This window comes from Leopardus geoffroyi, chromosome D1 (genome assembly GCF_018350155.1).
Source record: "Leopardus geoffroyi isolate Oge1 chromosome D1, O.geoffroyi_Oge1_pat1.0, whole genome shotgun sequence".
Classification (NCBI taxonomy): domain Eukaryota; kingdom Metazoa; phylum Chordata; class Mammalia; order Carnivora; family Felidae; genus Leopardus; species Leopardus geoffroyi.
This window is the reverse complement of record NC_059329.1, coordinates 59,623,864-59,648,957: the sequence shown is the minus strand read 5'-3', so window position 1 is coordinate 59,648,957 and position 25,094 is coordinate 59,623,864. Positions and strand designations below refer to the sequence as shown.

The 25,094-nt window shown below is 53.2% G+C and overlaps 2 protein-coding genes and 1 long non-coding RNA gene across 9 annotated transcripts in view; 2 read left to right on the top strand and 1 right to left on the bottom strand.

Moving 5' to 3' along the window:
• Nucleotides 1–5,274, top strand: part of RNF121 (ring finger protein 121) — a 91,388-nt gene extending 86,114 nt beyond the window's left edge. The window contains exon 9 of the mRNA XM_045484169.1: nt 4,592–5,274. Coding sequence (XP_045340125.1) covers nt 4,592–4,616 — 25 coding nt within the window. The 3' untranslated portion in view covers nt 4,617–5,274. The remainder of the gene's footprint in view (nt 1–4,591) is intronic.
• NUMA1 (nuclear mitotic apparatus protein 1) overlaps nt 118–25,094 on the bottom strand; it is a 73,120-nt gene continuing 48,143 nt past the window's right edge. For 5 of the 7 annotated variants that reach the window (XM_045484152.1, XM_045484153.1, XM_045484154.1 and 2 more), the window contains exons 4-26: nt 22,293–22,372; nt 21,113–21,195; nt 20,459–20,539; nt 18,369–18,456; nt 16,714–16,834; nt 16,042–16,199; nt 15,637–15,754; nt 15,415–15,532; nt 14,926–15,066; nt 13,331–13,453; nt 9,781–13,179; nt 9,321–9,362; nt 7,780–7,848; nt 6,307–6,417; nt 5,983–6,201; nt 5,710–5,867; nt 4,096–4,342; nt 3,012–3,240; nt 2,335–2,471; nt 1,793–1,969; nt 1,500–1,613; nt 1,189–1,410; nt 118–841 (exon numbers count right to left, since the gene is read on the bottom strand). In XM_045484152.1, the coding sequence (XP_045340108.1) occupies nt 830–841; nt 1,189–1,410; nt 1,500–1,613; nt 1,793–1,969; nt 2,335–2,471; nt 3,012–3,240; nt 4,096–4,342; nt 5,710–5,867; nt 5,983–6,201; nt 6,307–6,417; nt 7,780–7,848; nt 9,321–9,362; nt 9,781–13,179; nt 13,331–13,453; nt 14,926–15,066; nt 15,415–15,532; nt 15,637–15,754; nt 16,042–16,199; nt 16,714–16,834; nt 18,369–18,456; nt 20,459–20,539; nt 21,113–21,195; nt 22,293–22,372 (6,247 nt within the window). In that variant the 3' untranslated portion in view covers nt 118–829. The remainder of the gene's footprint in view (nt 842–1,188; nt 1,411–1,499; nt 1,614–1,792; nt 1,970–2,334; nt 2,472–3,011; nt 3,241–4,095; nt 4,343–5,709; nt 5,868–5,982; nt 6,202–6,306; nt 6,418–7,779; nt 7,849–9,320; nt 9,363–9,780; nt 13,180–13,330; nt 13,454–14,925; nt 15,067–15,414; nt 15,533–15,636; nt 15,755–16,041; nt 16,200–16,713; nt 16,835–18,368; nt 18,457–20,458; nt 20,540–21,112; nt 21,196–22,292; nt 22,373–25,094) is intronic. The other 2 variants (XM_045484156.1, XM_045484155.1) reach the window with 2 other exon arrangements.
• LOC123601229 lies at nt 6,693–14,091 on the top strand. The gene is made up of 3 exons (XR_006714024.1): nt 6,693–6,704; nt 6,918–6,921; nt 13,982–14,091. It is a non-coding gene; the product is annotated as an uncharacterized LOC123601229 (long non-coding RNA).

Below are 25,094 nucleotides of genomic sequence, written 5' to 3'. Positions count from 1 at the left end.
AGGAGAAGGGATTTGAGAGAAGGCAGGTAGTCTGGGACACTCGGCAGGGACAAAGATATAAATACCCTAATGAACCTAAACTTCCCTTTTCCCACACGAATCAAGACAGCTCAGCACTTAAGGGAGAAAAATAGACTTTATTTACAAGTAATAACATTTAGAAAAAGATCCATCCCTGGCCCTTAAAAACCTTCCCATCACTCCAAAATCCCACCCCACTTTTAAGTCTGGAGAAGGGGGGATGAGGTGCAGCTGAAGACTGCTCCCCTCCCACTCCCAGGCATGGGGCCTATCTGTTCTGGAAAAGAGCATCTTCTGGGCAGCTGAACCCTTGGGTGGATGGGAGCCATCTCTAGGTGCACCCACTAGGTCAATGTCCAGTCCTGGACTTCAAAAGCAAGGGCCCTGCTAGGCCCAGCCACCACGAGCAGCAGGGACCAGGGCCTGCTCCTCCAATGGTCCCTTCTGGATTCAGAGGCTGAGGAGGACGAGGCCCTTGGGCCCAGCCACTCAAAGCCAGCCTCAAGTCTGGTTGTGATGGAGAAGTGACTTTGTTCTAAGAAAACGTCAGGAGGCAAGGTAGGGAGAAGACCCAGACACTCCAGGCCTCTGGGGACAACTCTGAGAACACCTCAGTTCACCTAGCAAAGGCTCCTGTGAAGATCCAGGTACCAGGCCGGGGATGTGGGCAGGCATCACTGTCTGTAGGGGTTTGGCCACTGCTGGCCCGGGAGCTGAGAGAAGGCACTGAAAGGGACAGTAGAAGGAAAAGGACCAGGCGAGGTCGGCACTGAGGACACAGGTGGGGCCTCTCACTGGTCCTGGCCCTTCAGTGCTTTGCCTGAAAGAGAGAGAGACAGTCACTTGGCGGGAGACTTGTGATGCCAGCAGATACAGCTGGCCTTGAGGCCTCTTTTAGCTCCAAACCCCTCTGACTAGGATCCTTTCCTTGGTGTGACCTGGACACATCTAGCTCCAGGTTATCAGTTGCTGGCTGTGCTGAGTTGCCCTGTGTCTCCTGTCCTCAGGGAGCAGCTAGTAAGAGAGCACCTTCTCTTAGCCCACCCCCAGTGGCCTAGCTGGGCCACACAGTGGAAGCCTCCCAAGGGGTGGCCTGAGGGAGTACCCTGCTTCCACCCACTCTTAAGAGTCCATCCACCCCCTTCCTTTCCCCGTCAGTGCTTCCACCTTGCCCTTGGCCCGAGGGGTGGCAGTGGCGGCAGCTATGGCAGCAGCAGTGGCAGCGCTGGCTGCGGTGGTGGCAATGCGAGGAGAGCGGCGGGTCCCGCTGCGGGTGTTGGGAGAGGCCTTGGATGGGGCTTTCTTGGAGGCTCCCCTCCGCAACAGGCTATTCCCGAGCTTCTTGGGTGTGTTGAGGATGTTAAAAGCCATCGACTGGCGGCGGTCAGCCTGTCGGGGAGGGGAGGGCTGTCAAACTGGGCTGCACTTGGGCCCTGCCAGCAAGGTCCCTCTAGGATCTCCCTTCAGCCCCCACTGACCTGTTTAACAGCCGGAGCTGCTCTCTTCTGGGCCTCATTAGTGCTCTGTTTGCGCCCTTCGTGTCGGTCCCGGGGAGTCATGGGGCGTGGGAAACAGCTGGTGGCCTTCTTAGACTACGGGGAAGAAGAGTTCACATCCAAAACCAGTTGTGTGTCTCAGAGCCAAGTGGACCTTGTAAGTCAACACCACTTCCCTCCGGAAACCTCCCTTCCCAACAGTCCCTGTCCCCGCATCAAACTCTTAGAGAGAGAAACCTGCTAGATGGAACAAAACAGGAATCAGGGTCACCTACCTCAGGGGTACCAGGGCCCTGGTGGGGCTCTGAGGAGACCCGTTTGCGCTGCTGCCGGGTAGTGATCCCCATGCCCTCGGCTATCTGGGCTGGCTGCATGCTGGCTCGGCGCAGGGTCTCCTGGGGGTCACCAGTTTTCATCTCCTCATCCGTGATGGTAGCCAGGCTCAGGGAAGGCTGGATGGGATGGAAGGAGGGGATCAGTGCAGCAGGACCACCCTAGAACTCTTCACGGGCCCGGCCTGTGCAGCAGCTAAAGCCTTCCTGTTGCGGAAGGTCTCCCTTCCCATTGTCTTCTCTACTCAGGCCCTGCATGGTGGTCAGAGCAGAGCAGTCCCAAGTAGACCTCCTCCACAGACTCAGGCCCACCCACAGTGATTTCACCCCGAACCCCTCTCTGCCAGCTATTCCACCAGAAGCATAAGGTCACTCTGCAGCAGGCCAAAGAGCCAGGCAGGGCACTAGGGCTCGGTCAGCATGGAGCGCTGAGGGAGGAGGAGAAGAGCCAGTGTGGGTCCCGTGCAGGTGACCCCGGAGCTCACCCGGGACTCCAGGGGATAGCAGGTCTTCAAGTGTGGGGGGCATACTCGATTGCGCTGCTGCAGCTCTGCAATGCGATTCCAGTCATCCAGCTGCTCAGGCTCATCCTGGCAGGTGCCCATGTAGAAGCTATTCCTTCCTGTGGAAGGCAGGGAAACTGTAGCAGGTGGGGCTAGGAAGTAGGAAGGCCAGGAAGAGTGAGGGTAGAGGCAGCAGGTCTCCCACGGGTCCTGGCCTCTTGCCAACTTTTGTGGCCACCACTCCTGTCCACCTGTCCCGTGGACTTCAAGCCCAGTAACCCAGAATCCTGCTCTGCTCCGCGTGCTCTCCCTGGGGAGGTCAAAAGAAGTCATATACCGTATGCGGAGGCTGTGACACCCTAGAGAAACTAAATGAGGACCAGGAATTGATGACCAAAGGTCCCTGAGGCGCCCTTCTGGCACCCCTTACCACCTGAGACAGTAATGGAGGACTCCAGGCAGCAGCTGAGCATCACTGTTCCACTGGGAGTCCCAGGCTCCCTTGTGTAACCATTTCCCATTCACCCTGGCTGAGATGAACATCAGCCTGATTGCCCAGCACAGCCCTGAGGCTGCAGGGAGGAGGGGTCGGTGAGGTGCCGGAAGACAGACAGCCTGGGGTTTTCTTTGTGTGTGTTCTGTCCCTGTGGCCCCCTCACCTGGAGGGGCCCCGCTGGATACCCCAGCCTGGGAGCGGCGAGCAGAGCTGCGAGTGGTGGGCCGGTAGCCAGGCAGGCTGAGCAGAGCGGAGTTGCCATCGTCAGGAGAGCCCAGGCGGGCTAGAGACTGGGTGGAAGAGGTGGCTCGTGGGCCAGCCTGGGAAGCAGGGGCCGACTGTGTGCTATAGAAGGATGAATTGGCGCTGTCCGGCTCTTCCACGTCTAGCTTCTGGAAGAGAGAATGGATCTGGTGGAATGGGGCCCTAACAATCCATAAAGGTGCCTCCTGTTCACTTTCCTAAATGGGGCCTCGGATCCCGCAGCAGCATGTATTCCCACTGCTTTGCAGGAATCCTTAGCTGCACATCTACAAGGAATGGGCCCTGTTGCTAAGAATCCTGCACAAGGTGCCAAGGCTATCCCATTTTCATTTGAGTCTGTTAACAATGCTTTGAAAGAGGGAAGAGAGTGTATTATCAGACAATCTTAGAATCAAGGTGCAAAAAAGTAAAGTGACCAACCCACAGGTAACAGCTAGGGAGTGGCAGAGCTGGGGCTAGAATACCAGTCTCCTGAGCTAGTCATAGTCAGGCTCATCCCACAGCCTCCACTGACCCTCAGCCCAAGCTTGCCAGGGCCCTGCCCATCTTTTAGAACTTCTGCAGCTTCTTGGTAGCCAAAGGCAGCCCACACCAAACGAACCTTCCTCACCCCCCATCCTCCTCAGAATATGGAAAACAAGGGCCAACCAGGGACCCCAACCTAGCAGGCAGCCCTCTGGGTGGCCACAATGCATCTCAGCCACCCAGGAGGTATGCTGCAGGCACAGGGCTGGGCTGCAACTTCTCCATCTTCTCTCCTTTCGGTCTGCACGGAGTCAGTACCACACATGGAAAGAAACCAGCCTTAGATCCTTTAGGCATCCAATTCCAGCCCTGCCCCTTTCTACACAAGAGGCTGTGCTTCTTTGTAACACATGAACTAGTCAGCCCTGCCTGCCTCCAGAGGCACCCGATGGGAAAGATGCCCTTAAGAGCAAGTGAGCATCACTTGGGTCCTACAGGCCCACTCCCAGCAGCCTGACCTTGGTCATGGTGATGTTGATGATCTGAGTGGTGCGCCGACGGGCGGAGCGGGTCTTCCGGCCTGAATCCAGGAAGACGTCCCCCAGGGAGTCCAAGCTGCTCTCCAGTGGGGCCTGACCCCGAGCAGGGATGGGGGTGAAGTAGAGGCTCTCAAGGGATTCTACCTTGGGGGGCAGGCGCTGGGAGATGGGGGAAGCTGGCTCTCCAGGGATGCTGGTGCCATCTGGCTGGGTTCGAGGCAGCTTGCTGTAGGAAAGAGACTTGCTGAGGTGCCATGCCTGGGGCTAAAAGGCAATTTTGTTCATCCCTTTGCTCCAAAATGACCCAATTCCTACATTTATTACAAGCAGACCAGGTCAAGCACCCCATTCTCTGATTTTTGAAAGGCATCAAGGAGAGCCCTTGCTTGACCTGGGTCCTCCCTTCACTCTCCATTTCTGGTCAGCCCATCTATCTCCATGGCTATCTGAGCTCCTTAACACTGGTAACTCTCAGCTCCACGGTGAGCATGTCCAAATGAAGTCCATCCATCTGGATCTCCTGCTTCAGGAAATGGGAGCAGCCTCCACCTGGGTCCCCTAGCCATGAACATGAGCTCAATCCTACCTCTTCCCTCCAGCCCAATGCAATGGACAAGTCCAGGAGCTCACTTAACCACTCGCCACTCCATTTGCATGTCCTTCCACGGTCTGCCTCCTCTCCTCTCACCTAGATTTAATGGTACTTGAGGGGAGGTGCCAGCCTGGTGACAAGCAAGGACTCAAACCAGGCTGCCCGGGCTCAAGCCTGCCTCTGCCACTGTGGGACCTTGGGCAAAGGACTGCCCCTCTATGCCCCAGTTTCATCTGTTAAAGGAGATAATCACAGAACCTACCTCAGAGGATGCTGAGGAGTAAATAAATGCATTACTACTTTTTAAGTGTTTTTGTAACAGTATGGGCACATCTCAGCTTCTACATTGGTTATCAGAAAAACTTTCTAGGGGCACCTGGGAGGCTCAATCAGTTGGGTGGCCCGACTCTTGATTTCAGCTCGGGTCATGACCCCAGATTCATGGGATCAAGCCCAGCATCAGGCTCCAACCTGAGTGTGCTGGAGATTTTCTCTCTCCCTCTATCTGTCTCCCTCGCTCGTGCCCTCTCTAAAACAGAAATTAAAAAAAAAAAAAAAAAAAAAAATCAAACTGGACCACATCTACCTTAATTTCAAGCCTTTCCAAGATCCCTCAGTGCCTTCAGGATCAAATCTAAACTTCAATGAGGAGTCTAGCCAGCCCCACCCAACCTCACTTGCCAGCCCAGCCAGGCTCTTTCTCAGCCTTTGCTCTCCTCTGTTCACGGAGCACACACACCTTCAGCTCCTCTGCAGACTCAGCAGGAGTGACAGCCTCCATGAAACCCTCTCTGAGCACTCATTTCTTTTTACTCCCAGTGTGCCCTACACAAACATCTGGCCAAACACCTCGGACAGTTTCCTTAGTCTTCTCCTCTAAGAAAAAGCTCCCAGAGGGCAAAGAGACATCTTCTCAATCTCACTAGCCCCAGTGCCCAAGACACAGCCTGATACAACGGTGGGCACTCAGTGAACAAGACAGAGACAGGGCACCTCCTCACCTGGTGATGGTAAGGGGAGTCCCCTCCTCGCAGCTCAAATCCAAGCTGTCAATGCTCAAGTCCAGCTGAGGCTTCGCCTGGGGCTCCCGGCTCTTCAGGGCATCAGTTGCCACCTGGAACTTGCCCAGGTCTCGAAGCTGCTGGTCAGCGTGGGCAACCTGAGGAGAAGAGGGACAGGGAGAGTGAAGAGAAGCCTCGGGCAGGGGCAGCCTGGGAGAGGAGGGCACAGGGGTCCGACATGACAGGGTGGAGTCCATCTGACCCGATACGCACCTGTGCCTCCAGGCTGCGCACCTGGGCAGTAAGGTGGCGGCAGGTCTGCTCAGCCTCCTTGGTCTTCAGCCCAGCCTGCTGCAGCTCCCGACCCAGCCGTTCGGCTTCAGCCCGCAGCTCCTTGTTCTCCTTCTGTAGCTGCTCCAGGCCCCGTAGCTGCTCCTGCAGCTCTTGGTTCTGCTGCTTCTTGGCATCATAGTGGGTCTTAGCTTTCTCCATCTACGCGGGCACACAGAACGAGTGGGGCGGTGGGGGTGGGGGGGAGGGAGGGACTGGAGGGCAGTAGGGCAAGGAAGCAGTGGGCCAGGGCTGGGGGCACCTCACCTGCAGCTTATAGTGCTCAGCTGCCTGCTCCTTCTGGTTCAGCTGGGCCTGCAGCTCGTTCAGCTGGGCCTGGAGGCGTTGAGCCTCTTGCTGGCTCTCCCCTCCCTGGGCCTGGAATGCATGACAGCGCTGATCAGGGTGGCTGGTCTGGCTAGTGCACCCAAATCCACAGACCTGCCCTAACCTCCTGGGTTCCATGGTGTTTTCAGACTCCTGCAGACCCTCTCAGGACTCGCACAAAAAATCCTTTTACCCCCGCCCCTAGCACCTACTCTACTGGCATACCACACACCCTTCAAGGTCCACATTCTGCAGAAGCTTTCCCTGTCTGGCTAATGCCATTTCTGGCAGAGTTCTGACAGCTCTATCTTTGCCTTCTTTGCACCCAGGAACAAACTGTCTCATTCTCTCTCCATGAGTAGTCTCCCCAAGGAGGAAGGGGGCTGATCCTCAGGGAACACTTGGGTGCAAAGCTAGGCACTTGGCACATGAGCTCTCAGAGGACACAGGAACTCTTATTCTCCTCACAACTGCTCCGGGAAGTAACTTCATCTGTTTCAGAGGTGAAGAAACTGAGCTCAGAGATTTAAACAAATTGACCGGGGTCATAGCAGAGTAAGTTTCCACCCAACTTCAAAGGCTGTGTGGGCTTTTATGATGCTGCACTGCCTCCTATGCAGACCACAGACTCCTTGGGAGCAGGGGCCATGTCCGGTTCTCGGTCCCCCCTGTGATGCTAGTGAGCAGAGCACTTAGCTTGTAGAAGACAATGGACTACCCGGCCTTCTCTCTCCTACATCTCCTAGCACCGAGAAGGCCCCGAAATGGAGAAGCAGCATCTGTTTATCACACGATTATGGCATGGAAATGAAGTTCTGCTCCCAGCTCCTGTGACCCACCACGGGGCTTTAGTGCCACAGGTGCCTAATTCCTCTGCCCCTAAGTAAAAGCTGTGAAGACTGAACTGCAGAAAAGCAGGTATTAAACCAAAAAGGTGATGCTGTTGAAAGCATGACAAATATTAAGTTACAGTGCAGTATTAAACATTGTTGACAATCCTCAAAGCTAGGCTGTCTAGAGCAGCACTATCCAAAGAACTTTCCACAGGAATAGAAACGTTCTGTATCTGCCCTATCCGATACGGTAGCCACTAGCCGTACGTAGCTACTAAGCAAGGGAAATGTGGCTAGCGTGACTGAGGAACTCAATTTTTAATTTAGTTTAAATAACCACACATGACTAGGGGCAACTAGTGGACAGCGAAGGCCTGAGCGATGGGAGCCACCCCAGTCTTCCCTTGAAAGCTCTAAGAAGGCACATACAGGGGCTCCTGAGCCACAGGCAGGTGTAAAGCTGCCATGCCAGGCCCGCCTCTGCCCCCATACCCACTACAGCCCAAGGGCTCACAGAGCCCCTTCCCTCCCCGATTCTCGCTCTGAGGCTGACAAGATGGCCCATCCCCCACTGTCCCACCTTCAACTTCTGTTGCTGCACCTTACTGGCTTGGTCATGGTCAGCTAACTTCTTACTCAGTTCTTCCACCTGGAACAGGGGAGGAAGAGAAGAGAAAACTCAGGAGGCCTTCCCCTCGATATTCAGAGAAATTAGAGGTTTTCCCCAGATAAATCCCCTTCTTCTAGAAGAAGAAACTCTGGTCCTTTCTCTGGCCTCCATTTAGGGATTTATCCCTGCGGTGCAGGCTGGTTGGCAGGACCTAAGGGAGGTGACCCAACACACAGGTGCTGCCAGAGCCACTGCCCATGCTCACCTCCACCCCGGCCTGCAGAGACAGGCCTGCCAGAGCCCCACAGCCTCCAGATTCAACAGAATTGACTCTGGGGAACTGACACCTCACTACCACCCTACTACTTACTGCCACCATTCACAGCCCCAAGCTTCCCAGGCTGGGGACAGGAACAAGGGACCAAGTCTATAACTAGCAGACAAGGATGAATACCCAACACTCCTCCCCAAAAGTGCCAAGGCGCACAGATGCTCAGACCTCTTCCCAATATCCACAGGCTGTGAGGGCTGGTGCTAGCAATGTAGCTGTTGTGGTTAGCACTGGGAAGCAGACAAGGGCAGCCCTCAGACCCAAAGCCCACCCCACTCCCACAGAGAAGAGAAAAGGGAGTGGGGTGGAGAGGGAGCAGAACAGCCCAAGCCCTGCTGGCTCCTCCAGGCATTCCAGGAGCTCAAGCATGAACAGCAAAGACAAGAGGCAGGAGCTCCATTGCTGACTGTTTGCTATTCGGTCTGACTGTCCCCATCATCTCAGGCTCCCTGGAGGAGGCGGGCAATGGAAGGTGAGGAGGGCCCGATTCCTCAGCAGGCCTGAGGTGACAGGAGTAGGAGGGATGGTGGAGAAACCAGTGTGATAGCCTTGACGTCTAGGGCAGCACAGGGAGATCCTTGTGAGGGCCAGGCAGCCAGACCATGCCACCTCCTGTCTCTCATCAAGCTTGGCCTTCCTGCTCCCAGGCAGCTCTATTTCATGCTCCAGGTTAAAGCCCCAGAGGGTGATGGGCAGGTGTCCTGAGCTCACAACCCTCCCTGACCTGTGAGGGCTGCTTTCATGTCACCTTTACGGCTTCTGCAGGAAAGAAGGGGGCTGTATGTTAAGCAAGGCCCACGGTCACTCTGCTGTTACTCTTAGTTCGGCATCCAAACTGGGAACAGGACTTGGAGATTTGGGAATCCCAAGGACTGCCGGTCACCAGTTCGGACATGGGAAAGATGAAGCCTACCCTACCCCTCATCCCTGACAGACAGATGAGAGAAAAGGACAGGAGAAGGATGGAGAGGCCGACCTGGGATGGGTGGAATGAGGCCCAAGAGAGGGCCCAGCACACCACACTCCTGGGCAGCCCGGGCCTGGACTCCATGGCTTGACCCTGCCCCCTTCACAAACAGTTCACAACAGGAGCAGGCGGAGGCAAGCTGCAGCCGGGGTCATGCACTGAGATGGGTCACCGCTTAAGCAGCCAGCATTTAGCGGGGACCCCAGGCATTACCTGCTTAGTTTGCTCTCTCTGAAATACCTCTAGCTGTTCCACCTGTGCATGGGGGAGGAGCAACGAAGACAGAGTGAGATGGGGGCCAAAAAGACACTAGCCCTGCTGCCAGGCTGACCTCGCTGTGGCTCTGATACTTTCCTTCAAGGAATTAGATTTCTAGTAATCGTTTTTAAATGCCAGTTTGTCTCATTAGTCCCCAGTGGCTCCTGGATCCTCCACTGCAGGTACGCCTCCCTAGCATAGTGTGCCTCTAGAATGGGCTGATGGCCTTCACAGCTGGACTCTCAAAGGACGGAGCCTTCAAGGAAGGGGAAGCTATTGATGTCTTCTTTAGGACGGTAGGGGGCAACATACTTCAACTCTGCCAGCCACCCGGTAAGGGAGGGGAGACCAGAGGGAACATTGTTCCCTCTCTCAGGTCCAATCTTTGCAGGCAAGTTTGAGCTGGGTATCTTACCTGGGCAGTGAGTTTCTGCCTCTCATCCTGGAACCGCTGCCTCTCCTCCAGGACCTTGACCTTGGCACTCTCGTACTTGGCAGTCATCACCTCCAGCTCCCGGGCCGTGTTTTGTGCTTCCCGCTGCATCTCAGCCAGACGGGTCTCGGCATCAGCACGCACGGCTGCCAGCTCTTGGCCATGCTTCTCCCTGGCCTGGTCCAGCTCCACTTCCAAAAATTGCCGGCCAAGGCTGGCCCGCTCGCCCAGCCCCCGGTTCTCCTCTGCCAGCAGGCCATGAGCCTTCTTCAGCATGCTCAGCTGCTCTGCATAGCTGGCCTTCTCAGCCCGCAGCTGCTGAGCTGCTCGCTCTTGCTCCGCCAACTTCTGCCGCAGGGGCACCAGCTCCCCGAGCTCCCGCTGGGCTCGCATCAGCTCTGCCCGCAGCCCGCCGGCCGCCTGCTTGCTTTGCTCCAGCTCCTCACGATGGCGTTTCTCAGCGGCTGCCTGCTCAGCCTGCAGCTGCTGGCACAGGTGCTTGGCGGGCAGCAGCTCGCTCACCAGAGCCTGAGTGCTGGTGTGCTCAAGCTGTAGGGCAGAAAGGGCCTGCTCCTTCTGGAAGAACTTCTCCTGCCATGCCTTTAATTCTTGGCCCAGCTCCTCTGCTCGCTCTGCCTGTGAGGCCAGCTCCTGCCGCAGGCTCTCTGAAGCCACCCGCTGTTTCTCTGCCTCCTCCCGGAGGGTCTGGACCTCCTCCCGCAGAGCAGAGCTGCGTTCGGCGGCCCTGGCGCTGTTGCTGGCCGTCTCTGCCTGGAGCAGACGCAGCCTCTCCTCTAGCTTCTGGCTCTTCTCGGACTCAGCTATGACCAGCCGCTTCAACTCCTTGCTCTCACCCTCTTTCTCCAGGACCTGGCGGTTCAGGATAGAGACCTCCTCTTCCAAGCTGCTGATGAGGCTGTTTTTCCTCTCCGCCTCCTGCTGGCCCCGGGTCACTTGAGCCTTCCACTCATCCTCAGCCTTGCTGTGGTCTTGGGCCTTGGCGCGGAGGGTGGCCAGCTCCCTTTGGGCTGCAGCTAAGGTGTCCTGACTGCGCCCCAGCTCCTGGGCCTTCTCCTCTAACCGGCCCTGCAAGGCCTCCAGAGCACCAGCCTGCTCAGCGCGGGAGGTGCGCTCACGCTCCAGGCTGCGCTCCAGGCCGGAGGCCTTCTCCTGGTGCTCCCGGCACTGCTGCTCCAGCTTGCTCACCTCTGCCTGCAGAACCTGCAGCTCAGGACCTTTTCGCTTGCTCTCTCCAGTAGCCTCAGACTGTGCTCCTGACCCAGAAGGGTCTTTTCCGCTGGCCATCCCTAAAGACTGTTGGCGCTCCTCCTCTTTCTTAGCCAGCTGTTCCTTCAGTCGCTCCACAGTCTGCTGAAGCTCCCCAAGCTCTGTTCTCTGGGCTGCCTCCTGCCCACGAAGCTTGGCCAGCTCCTGATCCTTTCCTTCCTTTTCCATCAGGGCGTGGGCCAGGGCTTCCTGCAGGGTAGCAAACTCCACACGCTGTTCATTGAGGGCATTCTGCAGCCGCATCTCCAGCTCCGCCTTGGCGGCCTTCTCCAGGGCCAGATCGGCTTGGGCCCTGCCCCGCTCCTGGGTCAGACGGGCCACCTCCCTCTCCTGCTGCCCACGCTCCTCCTGCTGCTGGCCCTGGCTCTCCATCAGTGCAGCCCGCAGTCTCTCCAGTTCACTGCCCATTTGCTCTGCCTCCCGCTCCATGGCCTGCAGTGCAGCCTGCGTGCTGCAGAACGGGCGTCCCTGCCGCTCTTCTGGCCACTCTGACTCTCTGTCTCCTGCCCTCAGCGGCTCCTTGAGTACCTCGTGGGAGGCTGATTCCTGCTGCTCCCCTGTCTTGCGCACTAAAGCCTCCAGGCGGGCCACCTCCTTGCTGGTGGCGGCCATCTTCTCTTGCAGAGCGGAGAGGTCGTCTGCAAGCTTCTGGGCCCTGACCTCCTTCTCCTGGACCTGCTGGAGAGCCCTGGCCAGGTTGGCGTGGAGCTGAGCTACTTCACTCTGCTGCCGGCTTATCTGGAGCTCACTTTGGGCCTCTATCCCTGCCACCTTCTCCTTGGCCTCCTGTAGTTCCTGGCGGGCCTTCTCACATTCCTCCTTCAGGGTCATCAGCTGCTCCTGGAACATGGCACCGTACTGTGCCTCCTCCTGCTGGCTGTCCTCGTACCGCTCGCGCCAGGTGGCCACCTCCTTGGCAAGCTGTTCACACTCCCCCTCAGCTTCGCGCTGGGAGGCTATGGCCTCTGCCAGTTCCTGCCGCAGGGCTTCCGCCTCGGCCTGATGGGCCTCCCCAAGCTGCCGTAATCGGGCCTCCAGCCCCTTGCGCCCAGCCCGCTCTTCTTCTAGCTCCTTCCGCTCCTGCTTATGCTGTTCCACCAGGCACCGGGTCTCCAACTCCAGCTTGGAGATGTGACGCTGCTGCTCCTCCAGGGCGTCTGCAGCCCTGCGCTTCTCCTCTTCCAGGCTGCCCTTGGTGATCTTCAAGGACTCCTCAAGAGCCCGGACCTGCTCCTGGAACTGGCCCTTCTCCTGGGCCACCCTTTCTCGCTCAGCTGCTTTTTGTTGCTCAGACCTTAGTTGGGCCTTTAGCTCTACCACCTGGGCCTGGGTCTCACTCTGCTCCTGGCGGGCTGCCTCAACACAGGCATGGAGTTCCTCCACTTTCTGGCTCAGCTCTGCCTTCTCCTGCTGGGCCTGAGTCACCGAGGACTGGGCACTGTCCCGGGCTTCCTTAGCAGCCTGAAGTTGCTGTTGCAGGACCTCTAGCTTGGCAGTCTTCTCCTTCTCCAATACTTCCAGCTGCTGGAGGGCCGAATCCCTCTCCCTTAAAGAGGCCTGCCGCTCCTCAGCTGCAGCGGCCAGTCGCTGGGCATGGTCTCGCCTGGTTGCCTCCTGCTCCTGGGCAGCTTCCTCTAACAGCTTCTCCTTTTGCTTCAGGCTGCTGCTCAGCTGCTCCACCTGCTGGCGGAGGCCCTGAGAGGCCTGTTCTTGCTGCTGGAGGCTCTGCGCTAGCTGGGCCTGCTCCTTTTTGGCCTGCTGCTTCAGGCCAGCCAGTTCTTGATCCTGCTGCTGGAGAGTGGCTTTGAGGGTGGTGAGCTCAGCAGTCAGCGTGGTCACCCGGGCAGACAACCGAGCCTCCTGAGCCTGAGAGGCCTGCTCCACGTCTTCTTTGGCCTGGCTGAGGTTGGACAGGGAGCCCTGCAGCTCGGCAATCAGGCCAGCCAGCTGCTGCTTTTCTTCTTCAAAGTGGCCCCGCTCAGCAAGCAGCTTGGCTTCCCGCTGGCCCTGCTCGGTCTCTAGAGCCTCCACCCTGGCTCGGAGCTGGGTGTTGTCCGCAGCGAGAGAGGCTGCCTCCTGCTTCAGGGTTTCCAGCTGGTGAGATAAAGAGACCAAGAGGATGAACACGACTCCTCAATCACCGTGGCCCCCGTGAGAACTAAGGAACAGGAACCTGAATGTACCAAGCACGGGTCCACACGAGCCCTGGCACACAGGTCCTACTGCTACTCCTGTGCATTCCTACCTGCAAGACGTCACCCAGCACTTCGCCCTTCTCCCGGGGTGGGTTCTCCCGCAGCTGGGCCAAATGTTCTTCCAGCTGTGAAAGTTTTCCCTGAAGGATTTCATTCTTTTCTTCAAGGCATTTCTGAGAGTAAACAAGAGCCTCATGTGAACAGAGGTGGGACAGGCACCATGTTACCAACAAATTATGGAGCCCTATCACCCTGTTATCAAGATCTCTTAGGGCACCTGGGTGGCTCAGTCGATTAAGTGTATGACTTCGGCTTAGGTGGTGATCTTGTTTGTGGGTTTGAGCACGTTGGGGTCTGCGCTGACAGCTCAGAGCCTGCTTGGAATCCTCTATCCCCCCTCTCTCTCTGCCCCTCCCCTACTTGTGCTCTTGCCCTCTCTCAAAAATAAACAAACATTAAAAAAAAAAAAAAATTCTCCCAGGACACCTGGGTGGCTCAGTCAGTTGAGCGTCTGACTTCAGCTCGGTCATGATCTCACATCTCATGAGTTCGATCCCCCCCATTGAGCTCTGCACTGACAGCCTGGAGCCTGCTTAGAATTCTATGTCTCCTTCTCTCTCTGTCCCTCCCCCACGTGTGTGCTGTCTCTCTCAAAAATAAACAAACACTGAAAACAAAAAACTCCTGTTCCCCTGACCTAGGAACATGGACCTGGGATCATGAGGGACCTGATTTTCTAACCCTAATTTCAGGGCTGAATTAAATCATGTGACTTGCTAATAGTTTCTTCTGCCAGGCCACTGAGTTCACTTCACATTTCCTTACTTTAAAAAAAAAAATCCTTTTTTTCCTTACTATATACCCTTCCTTAGACAAGTCTGGGCTCCCAGATTATCCAGACACTCACCAGCTTAAAAATATCCCCAGCCTTCCTGGGCATGAACAGCAGCAACCATAGCACCTCCCACCCTCAGCCCCTCTTCCTCCCACTGCTCACTAAGCAGCCGCCAGGACTATGCTAGGTCCTCTCTGAATTCATAATCCACCTGACAGAGATGGGAGGCAGCTATTGCTGTCCCTCTTTTGCAGATCAAGATCTGAAGCTCAGATATTAAGTGCCTTCCCCTAGGGCTACAGGGTTAATAAATGGTAGATTTGGGTTCTTAAAAATAGCAGTAAAAATAATAGTGGGGCACCTGGCTGGCTCAGTTGGTAGAGCATGCAACTCTTGACATTAGGGTTGTCAGTTCAAGCCCCACACTGGGTGTAGAGATTACTTAAAAATAAAATTAAAAAAAAAAATAGTAACTAATTCACTGGTAACTTACTTCGCATCACACAATAAATGCAGTATCTTACAATGGTTGATGAGGCAGCTACTTGTTATCCTTCCCATTTTACACAAAGCATGCTTAGAGAGAAAAGAGATCAAATAACTTGTCCAAGAACCACACCTTGTAAACAGCAAAGATAAGACTCAAAGGTGGTACATTGGACTTAAGCTCACATCTTCCCAATACGGCGCACTATTAACCTTCAAGAGGAGACAGCTTAATTCCCAAAGGCCCCAAAGAATAGAGCGGTAAATGGAACTTTGAACAGGTAGCCAAGATTGTGGCCCTGACACCCCAAAGCAGAAGGTTACCTTGTCCTGCAGGGCTGTGCTGAGCTCCTTCTCAAGGTGGGCCTGTTTCTCCACCCACTCTCGAGTGGCTTTGCTGTGCTCTTCTGTCAGCTCATTGAGGGCACCCTGTAGTTGCTGCAGGTGACTGGCAAACTCCCGCAGCTGGGACAGACAAGTGGGAGTCCCCATCACCCAAGGTCAAAACTAGTACCACCACTGCTGTTTGTTTCCCAAACTCCAGGGGCTGTAGGTGTCCGACTATCTAACCCTGCCCAAACCAATTACAACCAACCATATCTTTAACTCAAGACTCAAAATTTAGGGCCACAACCCCGTCCCTGGCAGCAGCCAATTATGGGACAAGGAAAGGGCCAAAGTATGCAGGTCTCTGCAGAGACTGGAGCATAGGACAGATGCCAGGACATTCTTTTCAACCCTCTCTTCGAGAATCCTCGAGACTAACTCAGCCCCACGGACCGTCAAGTGGGGACTACACCCCCCAACCCTCACCTTAAAGGAAAGGTCCCCATTCTCCTCAGAAAGCTGGTTAATTTTGCGATCCATCTGGCTCTTCTCTGTCTTCAGGTCCTGACACTGCTTCAGAGTCTCATGGAGACGCACAGTGAGGCTGTGAGGAAGTGGGGCAGTTAGAAAAGACGGTAGCACCCTCACTGCCACCCCATGGGTACAGAGTGGGGTGTGGAGCTGGAAAGGAAGCAGGCAGAATTATACCTCTCATTCTTGCCGCGGAGCTCCTCAAGCTCCCTGGGCTCCGACGGGCTGGCCGCCTGCTTCTCGTTGAGCAGCGCCAGGCGGTCAATGCGCTGCTGCATCACAGCTATCTGCGCATCTGCTCCCGAGGAGGGGAAAGGAGGAGAGTGGAGAGTCAGCAAAGAACTAAGGGGAAGAGAGAAGGAGGAGGTGGCATCCAATCTAAGGGAAGGGGAGGATGAGGCCAAGGGCAGCACCAGATTCCAGGTCAGCCTGACTGGCCCATGGCTGAGCCCTAAGCTCCAGAGCCAGCAGAACAAACAGAGAACAGAGGGGCCGTTCCTCACACAAGCCCAGCACTTCCCCGGATGAAAATCCCCAATGCTGCCCATTCACACACCACCTGCCAGCGTGCCAGGCGCCTACCCTTCTCAGTAAGGAGCTTGCGGTTCTCAGCCAGCTCCAGCTCCAGCTCATCTCTATTATTTCTCTCATCGGCGAGCTGCTTCTTCAGCCGTCTCATCTGGAATTGTGGGGTTTGCAGAATGTCGCCCATAGGGGAGGCTGGAGAACCTGAGAGGAAGCTGAAGAAGGAGACGCCATGGTCAGAGCCTGAAGTGAAGAGCAACAGGCAGGGATGGGCAAGCAGGGCTCTAGGGATGTGAGCACTGGCTGGGAAGCTAAGCACCTCCGCTGTGTTGATAGTGCTATCTCATGCCTCATGACTGACCTCGAGAAAGCTTTTCTTCTCCCTTCTCCTAGCCTCAATTTCAATTTCCTTGTCCCAAAAAAAAAAAAAAAAAAAAAAAAAATTACCCTCACCTCTGCAGAGCTGCACTGAGAAAAGGGACTTTAGCATCGTCTCCAAGGAAGAAAGGAATTCCATAAACAGGGAACACAGCCTTTGAGGCCTTCTGCTAAAAATGGATGCCAACCAATTCCCCTAATTAATACTGGGGCAGGTGAGAACATCTACAGCATACTCTAAGTGCTGTCTGATGACGTAACAGGTTGGTGAACAGCGTTAGCTTCTAGAATGCAGGGATTTGAAGACTGGATGTTGAGGCCCCACCCCAGGAGAGGAGGCCCAGCACATACTTGTTCCCACTGGAAGAGGCAACCTTCTGAAGCTCTAGGAAGCGAATCTCCCTTTTGGCCTGGTGGCTGGGTGGGGACAGCTCTTCGGAGATGGTGCTGGAGCAGGTGGAAGGGACAGGAGCTAGGGCAAGGAGCAAACCAACCATATAGAGGTTAATAGAGGGAAAAGATTTGCATCTTTATACAAGTTGAGAACTTGCCTTAGTGGAAGTGGATCCACAGACAATTATATGTAAGCTATAGAAGGAGGCCACCAGGCAGAATCTGAAACCTGGCGTCTGAGTTAGCCAGAGGTCAGTGTCCCTAAGCCCAGTCAAGCAAGTGGCTTCCATTTCCACAGCTCAGCAAGTGCTCAAGGAGAGCAAAGGAGAGTGAGGGTGTCCTCCCTGCTTAGCGACTGGACCAAGTGCTCATGCTTTCCCCCCCATCCAACACTGCAGAGGCAGCTTGGGAGCCTTGAGCAGGATCTCCTCTTCTCAGCCCACCAACCCTCTCAGATGAGAGCCGATGGCCTTTCTCAACTCCTCCACTCTAAAATCTTGTCCTGCCAACAAAACCCCTTTCTCAAAACCTCCTCCCCTCCCATGGCTCCCACGACTACCTTCACATGGCTCTCCTACCCCTAAACACCCATTCCTAGTCTCCCTATCTGCCCCTCCCTCCTACACCCACAATCTAAGCTCCCAGAGTTCTGATGACGCCTCCCTGTGCTGCCCACAGTGCCCATGGTTTCAATGGTCATCCACACACTGACCTGTACACCCATAACCTGGCCCAGAGCCCTCACCTACATTCTAGACTCATACTTCCAACATCTCCATCTGAAGGGCTGAAGAGGAACGTGAATATGAGGAACATCAAATTCAGTGGCTGGAAGAGACCTGCCTGGACCCACTTCTTACATCCCATTGTCATTAGATACCCTCTTCACCAGAAGACAGGGGGAGCTCTCACCCTTTCTACCGTACTTCCAGAAGGCATTTGGTAGATCACGTACCTCTCTGTTCTAGCACTCACTCTTCATCATACTTACTGATTTATGCATCTGCCTTCCCACCTAGAACATGAACTTCATAGGGGGAAAAGCCATTTTTTTTAGGCATTACTCCCAGCTTCTAAGCCTAGAGTAGCAACTGCTTAAAAAATAAAAAACAGGGATGGCTGGGTGGCTCCAGTGGGTTGAGTGTCCGACTCTGGCTCAGGTCATAGTCTCACAATTCGTGGGTTTGAGCCCCGCATCAGGCTCTGTGCTGACAGCTCAGACCCTGGAGCCTGCTTCGGATTCTGTGTCTCCCTCTCTCTCTGCCCCTTGCGCATGCTCTCTCTCTCTCTCTCTCTCTCAAAAATAAACATTAAAAAAATTTTTTTTAATAAAATAAAAGGTATGTGTGAAGTGCTCAAGGACAACCTAACAGAGACGAGATCACATGTAACGTCCTGCTCAGGCACCGCCAGGCAGCAGGAGAAGCTCGGTAGGAACTGGGATGGTGGCAATGTGGCCCAGAAATCAACCTATTCCAATTACACACACTTTTCCTGAGCACAAACTCTGCCTGGTTGGGACCTGAAACAAACCCCCACGGCGTTTCTCAACAATTTGGGGTCCTAGCAGTGCCTAGCTCAGACAGGGCATCCCAGGAATGGGCCCTACTTACCTTTCTGCAAGAAGTTCTCTAGGTCCTCATTCAGGTTTAGCCCATCCTCATGGTCCAGCACAAATTTGAGAATGACTGCTAACTCAGCCTGGACCAGAGAGAGAGAAGAAGAGCATCACTTTAGGTGCTAGGGAGGTTTGAAGAGATGGAGGGCACCACACCAGCAGTGTCAGCCCCAGGAGCTGCTGGAGCCCAGTCTTCCTCTCAAAGCCTAAAGCCCCCCGAGTCCAGCTGAGAACATTCTACTAGAGACACATTGCCCTGCTGGCTCCCGCCCTCTCGGTTCCCCTGAAGATGACCCAGGGTCAGAAAGAGTTCCCACCTGACCTCACTCCTGACCACAAAAAAGAAAATGGGCAAAGACAGTAGTGCAGACATAAAGTTTTTATACGTAACTATGTTGCCCTCTTCCAAATGACCCTCACTATTGTTCTCTGAGTGAGAACACCTCCAGGGCTCATCCAAAGTTTACCCACCAGCTCAGCTGTAAAATCTGCTCTTCTCTGAGTTCCAAAGCTACAGAGTTGATTGGACTTTTCTGGCCAGCCTGCTATATAGTTCCTTATCTTTTAGAATTTCTGTTTCTGAGGCATCTGGGTGGCTCAGTCCGTTAAGGGTCTGACTCCTGATTTTGGCTCAGGTTATGACCTCACAGTTCGTGGAATCAAGCCCCGTGCTGGGCTCTGCGTTGACAGCACGGAGCCTGCTTGGGATTCTCTCTCCCCCCTCTCTCGGCCCCTCCCCTGCTCATACACACTCTCTCCCAAAATAAATAAATGGACTTTAAAAACAAACAAAAAAGAATTTGTTTCTACCAGGCCCGTGGCCAGCTTGCAGCAGAGAAAAGGTTAAACGAAGGAGACACCCATCCTTCCCATGCCACAACAACCTCAACCTCAGAGGAGAGCCATGAGCTAAATGAGTATAAAATGAGATGATTCAACATTTTTACCACTACGTGAAAGGCCACAGCTCTCTAGGCACTGCCCATGCCGCCTCCCCTCCCCCCCCCCCCGCCCCGCCCCAGTCACCTATATTACCCACTGTGGAATCCCAGCTCCTCCTGCTCTGGGAAATAAAGGACAGCTGCTCATACAGGAAGCAAAGCCAACATCAGACCCTTCCAGGCAGGTAGTTCCTGGAAACCAGGTCATTCCCTCTATAGTGAAGCAAATGCACTTAGGGACCAAGTAGAGGAGGGGAGAGAAGGTAACAGCTCTGAGCTAGACGGTCATGATGGACAAAGATATTCTCTCTCACTAATCCCTCCCATTAGAGGAAAGGAGGAGACACATGGAATGACAGTTTGTGTAAAAATATACACTCACAATTTCTACATATTATCCCAACACAGGAGAGTTACCACTAGAGTTTACAACCACAGTTAAATATATGAACATGAATGGGGCACCTGGGTGGCTCAGTGGGTTAAGCATCTGACTCTGAGCTTCGGCTCAGGTCATGATCTCATGGTTTAGAAGTTCATGGGGCGCCTGGGTGGCTCAGTCAGTCGGTTAAACATCAGACTTCGGCTCAGGTCATGATCTCGCGGTCCGTGAGTTCGAGCCCTGCGTCGGGCTGTGCTGACCGCACAGAGCCTGGAGCCTGTTTCAGATTCTGTGTCTCCCTCTCTCTCTGACCCTCCCCTGTTCATGCTCTGTCTCTGTCTCAAAAATAAATAAACGTTAAAAAAAAAAAATTAAAAAAAAAAAAAAAAAAAAAAAAGAAGTTCAAATCTGATAGCACAGAGCCTGCTTGGGATTGTCTCTCTCCCTCTCACTCTCTGCCCCTCCACTACTCATACTCTTGCTCTCTCAAAATAAATAAACATTAAACACACACACACACAAAAGGACTTGGAAGTATATCCCTTAAAAGTTAGCAGTTAGTTGTCTCTGGAAATGAGATTAGAAGCAATTGTTATTTCCCTCTTTTGTGCTTTTCAATATTTTCCAGACATCCTAAAGAATGGCTGGAATTGCTACAACCTAATTTTTTAAAAGAACAATATACATTGTTGAAAGAAAACCAATGGAGTAGGGTGAAGCACGAGCTAGGCCCACCAGGTGTGGTGGAGACACAGGGCTTACCTGAATCTTATATTCAAATTGTTCCCAGTCCCTGGGACTTTTGGAGCTCATGGTGGAGTGGTATAACAGCAGCATGGTCATCTAGAAGCCAAACAGAAGACAGTCACTGAGCAGGACTGTCTCTCTTCTCAGTGCTCCCCTCTCTGGAATGTTCTTGGGACTCTGAACTATTCCAGAGGCTCTTCCAAAGCTCCTAGAACTCAGTAGCCCCAGGTCCCTGCCCTTAACTGCACCAGGAAACACCTGATTGAGGACTTACTGCCCACTGTACAAAAAGCCTGGTGTACAACTGAATTCCTGGACTCATGGAACCTAACTACAAAGCTTAAACTGCCCTCTATGGGCCAGCACCCAGAAACAGGAAGTGGAGGGAATGAAAGAGACTGAGCTAAAAAGAAGACTATGACACCTGGGTGAGGCCCAATTCCTGCCACGTCTTCACTGAGGCTATTACTAGACAGTAATAGTCTAGTAATCTCTGTCATAGGGCATGGGCTCTGAGATTCCTTGGGCTAAATCAGCCTCTGCCTCAGCCAGATGGCTGACCTCTAACCTCCATGAGCCCCAGAAATAAAGTACTCATCACCAAGAGAAGGCCTGGCAGGTCCAATTGGTGCCACCCTCCCACCCCCACATCCGATATCCCATAGATACCTTGGCCAATTCCAGCTCTGACCCTTCCATCACCTTCTGCACAGACACCAGGCATTCTGGAGAAGAGGGATGTTTTCGGTTTTCTGTAAAGAGGACAATGTAGAAAAGTCCAGGGTGAACTTCCTGGACACAATTCCTGAGATCATGAAAATACCTCAAAGTAGAACAAAATCACCGTCTCTGGTGGGGCTAGGAGACATAAGTCTCCTTGCTCCTATGTCCTCTCTCCCCCAACATACACATTTCCACTTGAAGTTAGTTCTATCGTAGGTCAGCCCAAGGACTACAGGGATAGTTCAAGAAAAAAGCAGGCTAGGAATTCACAGCAGCACTGGGACATGACGTTGCACTCACCCACCCAATGCATCAACTCCTGCTCAGCACCACAGAGAAGGAACCAGAGATTCCAGGTCACTCTAGGGTCTTATTCCAAGTAAGGTCGTAGAGGAAGCCTGAAGCTGAGTTAGATCAGGAGGACTAGGGACACCTGGTTCTTCTGCTGTTATGCCAACTATTAATTAACCTTTGCTTTATCTAAATCTATTATCACCTTTCCCATAACTCTCCTGAGGGGGTGATGGCTGATAGCTCCTGTGTCAAAGAGGAGGACTCTGTGTCCATGACTGTACAAGGGAGGGGAACTGACACTGTGCTAACTTTACATCTGTTCTTACTACCTATCAACCTTAAGAGCAATTATTCCATCTTATAGACAAAAAACCTACGTCCAGAAAGGCCATACAAGCTGTGAGTAGAAGAGCCAAGACCTCAACCTAAATCTGCCTCTGCCCCATCTATTGCCTAGGTAATTAATTCAAAATCATCCAGGGGAATGTTTTTCTTACAAGGGAAAGAGGATAACATGGATCCATCCCTCTCCTCCAACTCCTTGCAAGTCGGGGGGCGGCGGGGAGCCCAAGGTGATGAGTCCTAAAAAACTGACTCTCTGGCTCTACCTGGATCTTAGAGATGGGCTCTGGGACTGAAGGGACGCTCTTCTTCCCTGACGGCATAAGCATCACCAGACCCAGGGAAACAGTTATATTCATCTCTGTGGTACAGAGTCAGCAGCCTTGAGCCTCTGCACCTCCAGACACCTGTGAGCTGGTTCCTCTGGACTCCCAAAGTCCTGGGAGTTGAGGAAGCAGCTCCTTCTCAGCTAGGTAAGAAAGGTGCTTACTTTGCAAAAAACTGCACACAAAGTCCAGTCTCTCTGGTACCGGCTGTTGCAGGATTTGCTGCCCCTCATCAGTGCCGTGGCTAGAAAAAGAACAAGTATCAGGACCAGAGTACTTAGCAATCCTTCCCCCCTCACTACTCCATTCCATGCCACCTGCCCCTTCCTTCAGGTTTGGTCTGCACTGGATCTGGGAGAGATGCTGGTGGCAGGGGAGAAGATACCAAGACACCATTTGGTCAGAAGGAACTGTGTGGTGGGTGAGAAGTGGGAACTTGAGGCAGGAGGTCCTTTTGGAAAAAACTCTGCCACCCTCTTCATGAATATGAAAGACTCTGTGGGAAGGGGGCCGAGGGGAGAGGACGAAGATGACAGAGACGAAGGGGAAGCTAGGTTCAGTAGTCTGGAATGGCTTAACTGTAAAAGGTCAGAAAGCCTGGGAAACACAGTGAGAGTAAGACAAATGATGGAAAGGGAAAAACAAATCAAAGAACTGAAAGAACAGGAGGGAATTCCCAAGGCTCTGAAGGGACAGGGTAAAGTTCAACACAACAGATCAAAGGCTGAGATGGCTAAGGCCAAGGGACAACACTCAAGTGGCTGGGTATTGCTGCGTTGGTCTGTTTAACTGGAAGGGCAGGCTACATGCTGAGAGAGCTATGGGGAGAGGGAGGCAGCAGGGGGAGCCCTCACACAGCCCGGGCCCCTGGTGCTCAGGCTAACTGCCCTGTCAACCTCACTGGGAAATAGCTTCACTAGAAGTCAGAAAGCAGACTTTTCTCCTTGGGCTTCTATGGCTGGAGATACTAATTAAAGGGGCCCTTGTTCCTCAACCTCCAGATTCTACTGAATGTTCGAGGTTTCAGTCAACTTTCTGGAGGGCAGGGAGGGCCTGAGAACCAGAGAACTTAGCAGTGCCGGACATCCTGCAAAGCATAAGCAGCACCCAAGCCAAGACCACGAATGTACCTCCCTCCCTCTCCCACGTGATTACAAAGGATTCTTCCAAGTGAATCCCCCACGAGCCATTTTCTGGATAGCTGGTGTGTGATTAGGGACTCCTACAAAGCCATCAGGAGATGCCAATCTCCTCCCAGGCTCCTAAAAGAGCCATCTTCCCTACCTACCCACAATCTGGAACATTGTGACTCCTTGCCTCAGCACAGAGCAGTAATTTCCCTAAGTGTACTCCATTAGATAAAAAACAAAGAGCGTTCTCAGGTTAAATGTTTGAGAAACGCTGGGTTAAACCAAACCGAGCATTTTCTAAAGAAAAGGATATAATGTGAATTATTTCCTAAACCTGTCTGACCACAAAACCTCTTTTTCCCCCCACTAAGCCCCTAGGATAAGTAAAGTTACATGGAATATGCTTTAAACATGCTGGACCTGGAACAATCCAGCCCATCCTTTAAAAGTGAGTTCAGGGGCGCCTGGGTGGCTCAGTCAGTTAAGCGTCCAACTTCAGCTCAGATTATGATCCCGTGGTTTGTGGGTTTGAGTCCCGCTTTGGGCTCTGTGCTGACAGCTCAGAGCCTGGAGCCTGCTTCAGATCCTGGGTCTCCCTCTCTCTCTGACCCTCACTTGCATGCTCTCTCTCTCAAAAGTAAACATTAGAAAAATGTTTTTTAAAAAGTGAGTTCAAGTCTTATCCACAACCACTACCAGTCATGACTCCTTCCTCCCCCTCAGGACTTTCTACAGCACTGATTGATACAACAGCATCACTTACAAATGACCCCTCTAACTGTGTGACCTGAAAGCTAGGGTACAGGAGGTACTCAATACATATGGGTTGACTAACAGATGAAGGATGCTTTGTAACAGGAAGAGGAGAGGTCAAGGTCAGTAACACAAATGTCAGAGCTTTAGGTTTTCTGGCAAAATGACTCTACTACACTTTGCTAGTCAAGTCTCACAGGTATCAGAGATGGGACAGCCTTTTTGCTTCAGGCTATTCTCACACAGAACAGAAAGGGAAACTTGATAGAGGGGCTGATGTCAATGTATTTTCCCAGAGAGAAGGCCAAGTGGCCAAAGAACAAGACCTGTTCAAGCCCCACAGCTGCTATCTGCCACCAACCCTGCCATCCTCCACAGCCTTCCCTGGAGAACCAGCATCTGATTTAGGTTAGCAACAGTAGCATCATCCACAATGAAAAAGCCAGAACACGTTCACCAAGAACACATCTGTCTTCCCAAAGGAAGTTGATTTGCACTGGCCTGGATCCGAGATGGAGATTAGGATTAACGTGGTATTTCAAAAGCCCCTCCCCTCCACCGCGCGCGCGTGCACACACGCACACACATGTATTTGTGTTCTCTCTCCCTCCTCTCTTACCCTCCCTACACCTTCACTTCTCCTAGTCTAAGGCTCAGGCAGTGCATTAGAAGACAACTTGGAAAATGTGCATCTTGAATTTATAACCCTCCCAGTGAAAATTTCCCACCAGGTTACCAAGCTACAGTTGCTAAACCAAGGATACACATGCTTACCTCTTGGACATTTCTACTGCTCTTGTCATTAAGCCAAGGAAATTGATCTCCTCAAAAACAAATGTTCCTTGATCTATTTTTTCCCCAAGATTTTATTTTTTTAAGTAATCTCTACCCCCAAAGTGGGACTCAAACTCATGACCCCGAAATCAAGAGTTGCATGTTCCAATGACTGAGCCAACCAAGCATCCCACCTTGATCTATTCTTAAGTCAAAAACAAAAACAAACACACATACCAAAAACCATGCTACACCCTACTGTACTTTTACAACACAAAGAGCATCACACCTGGCTGCCCATATTTTCGT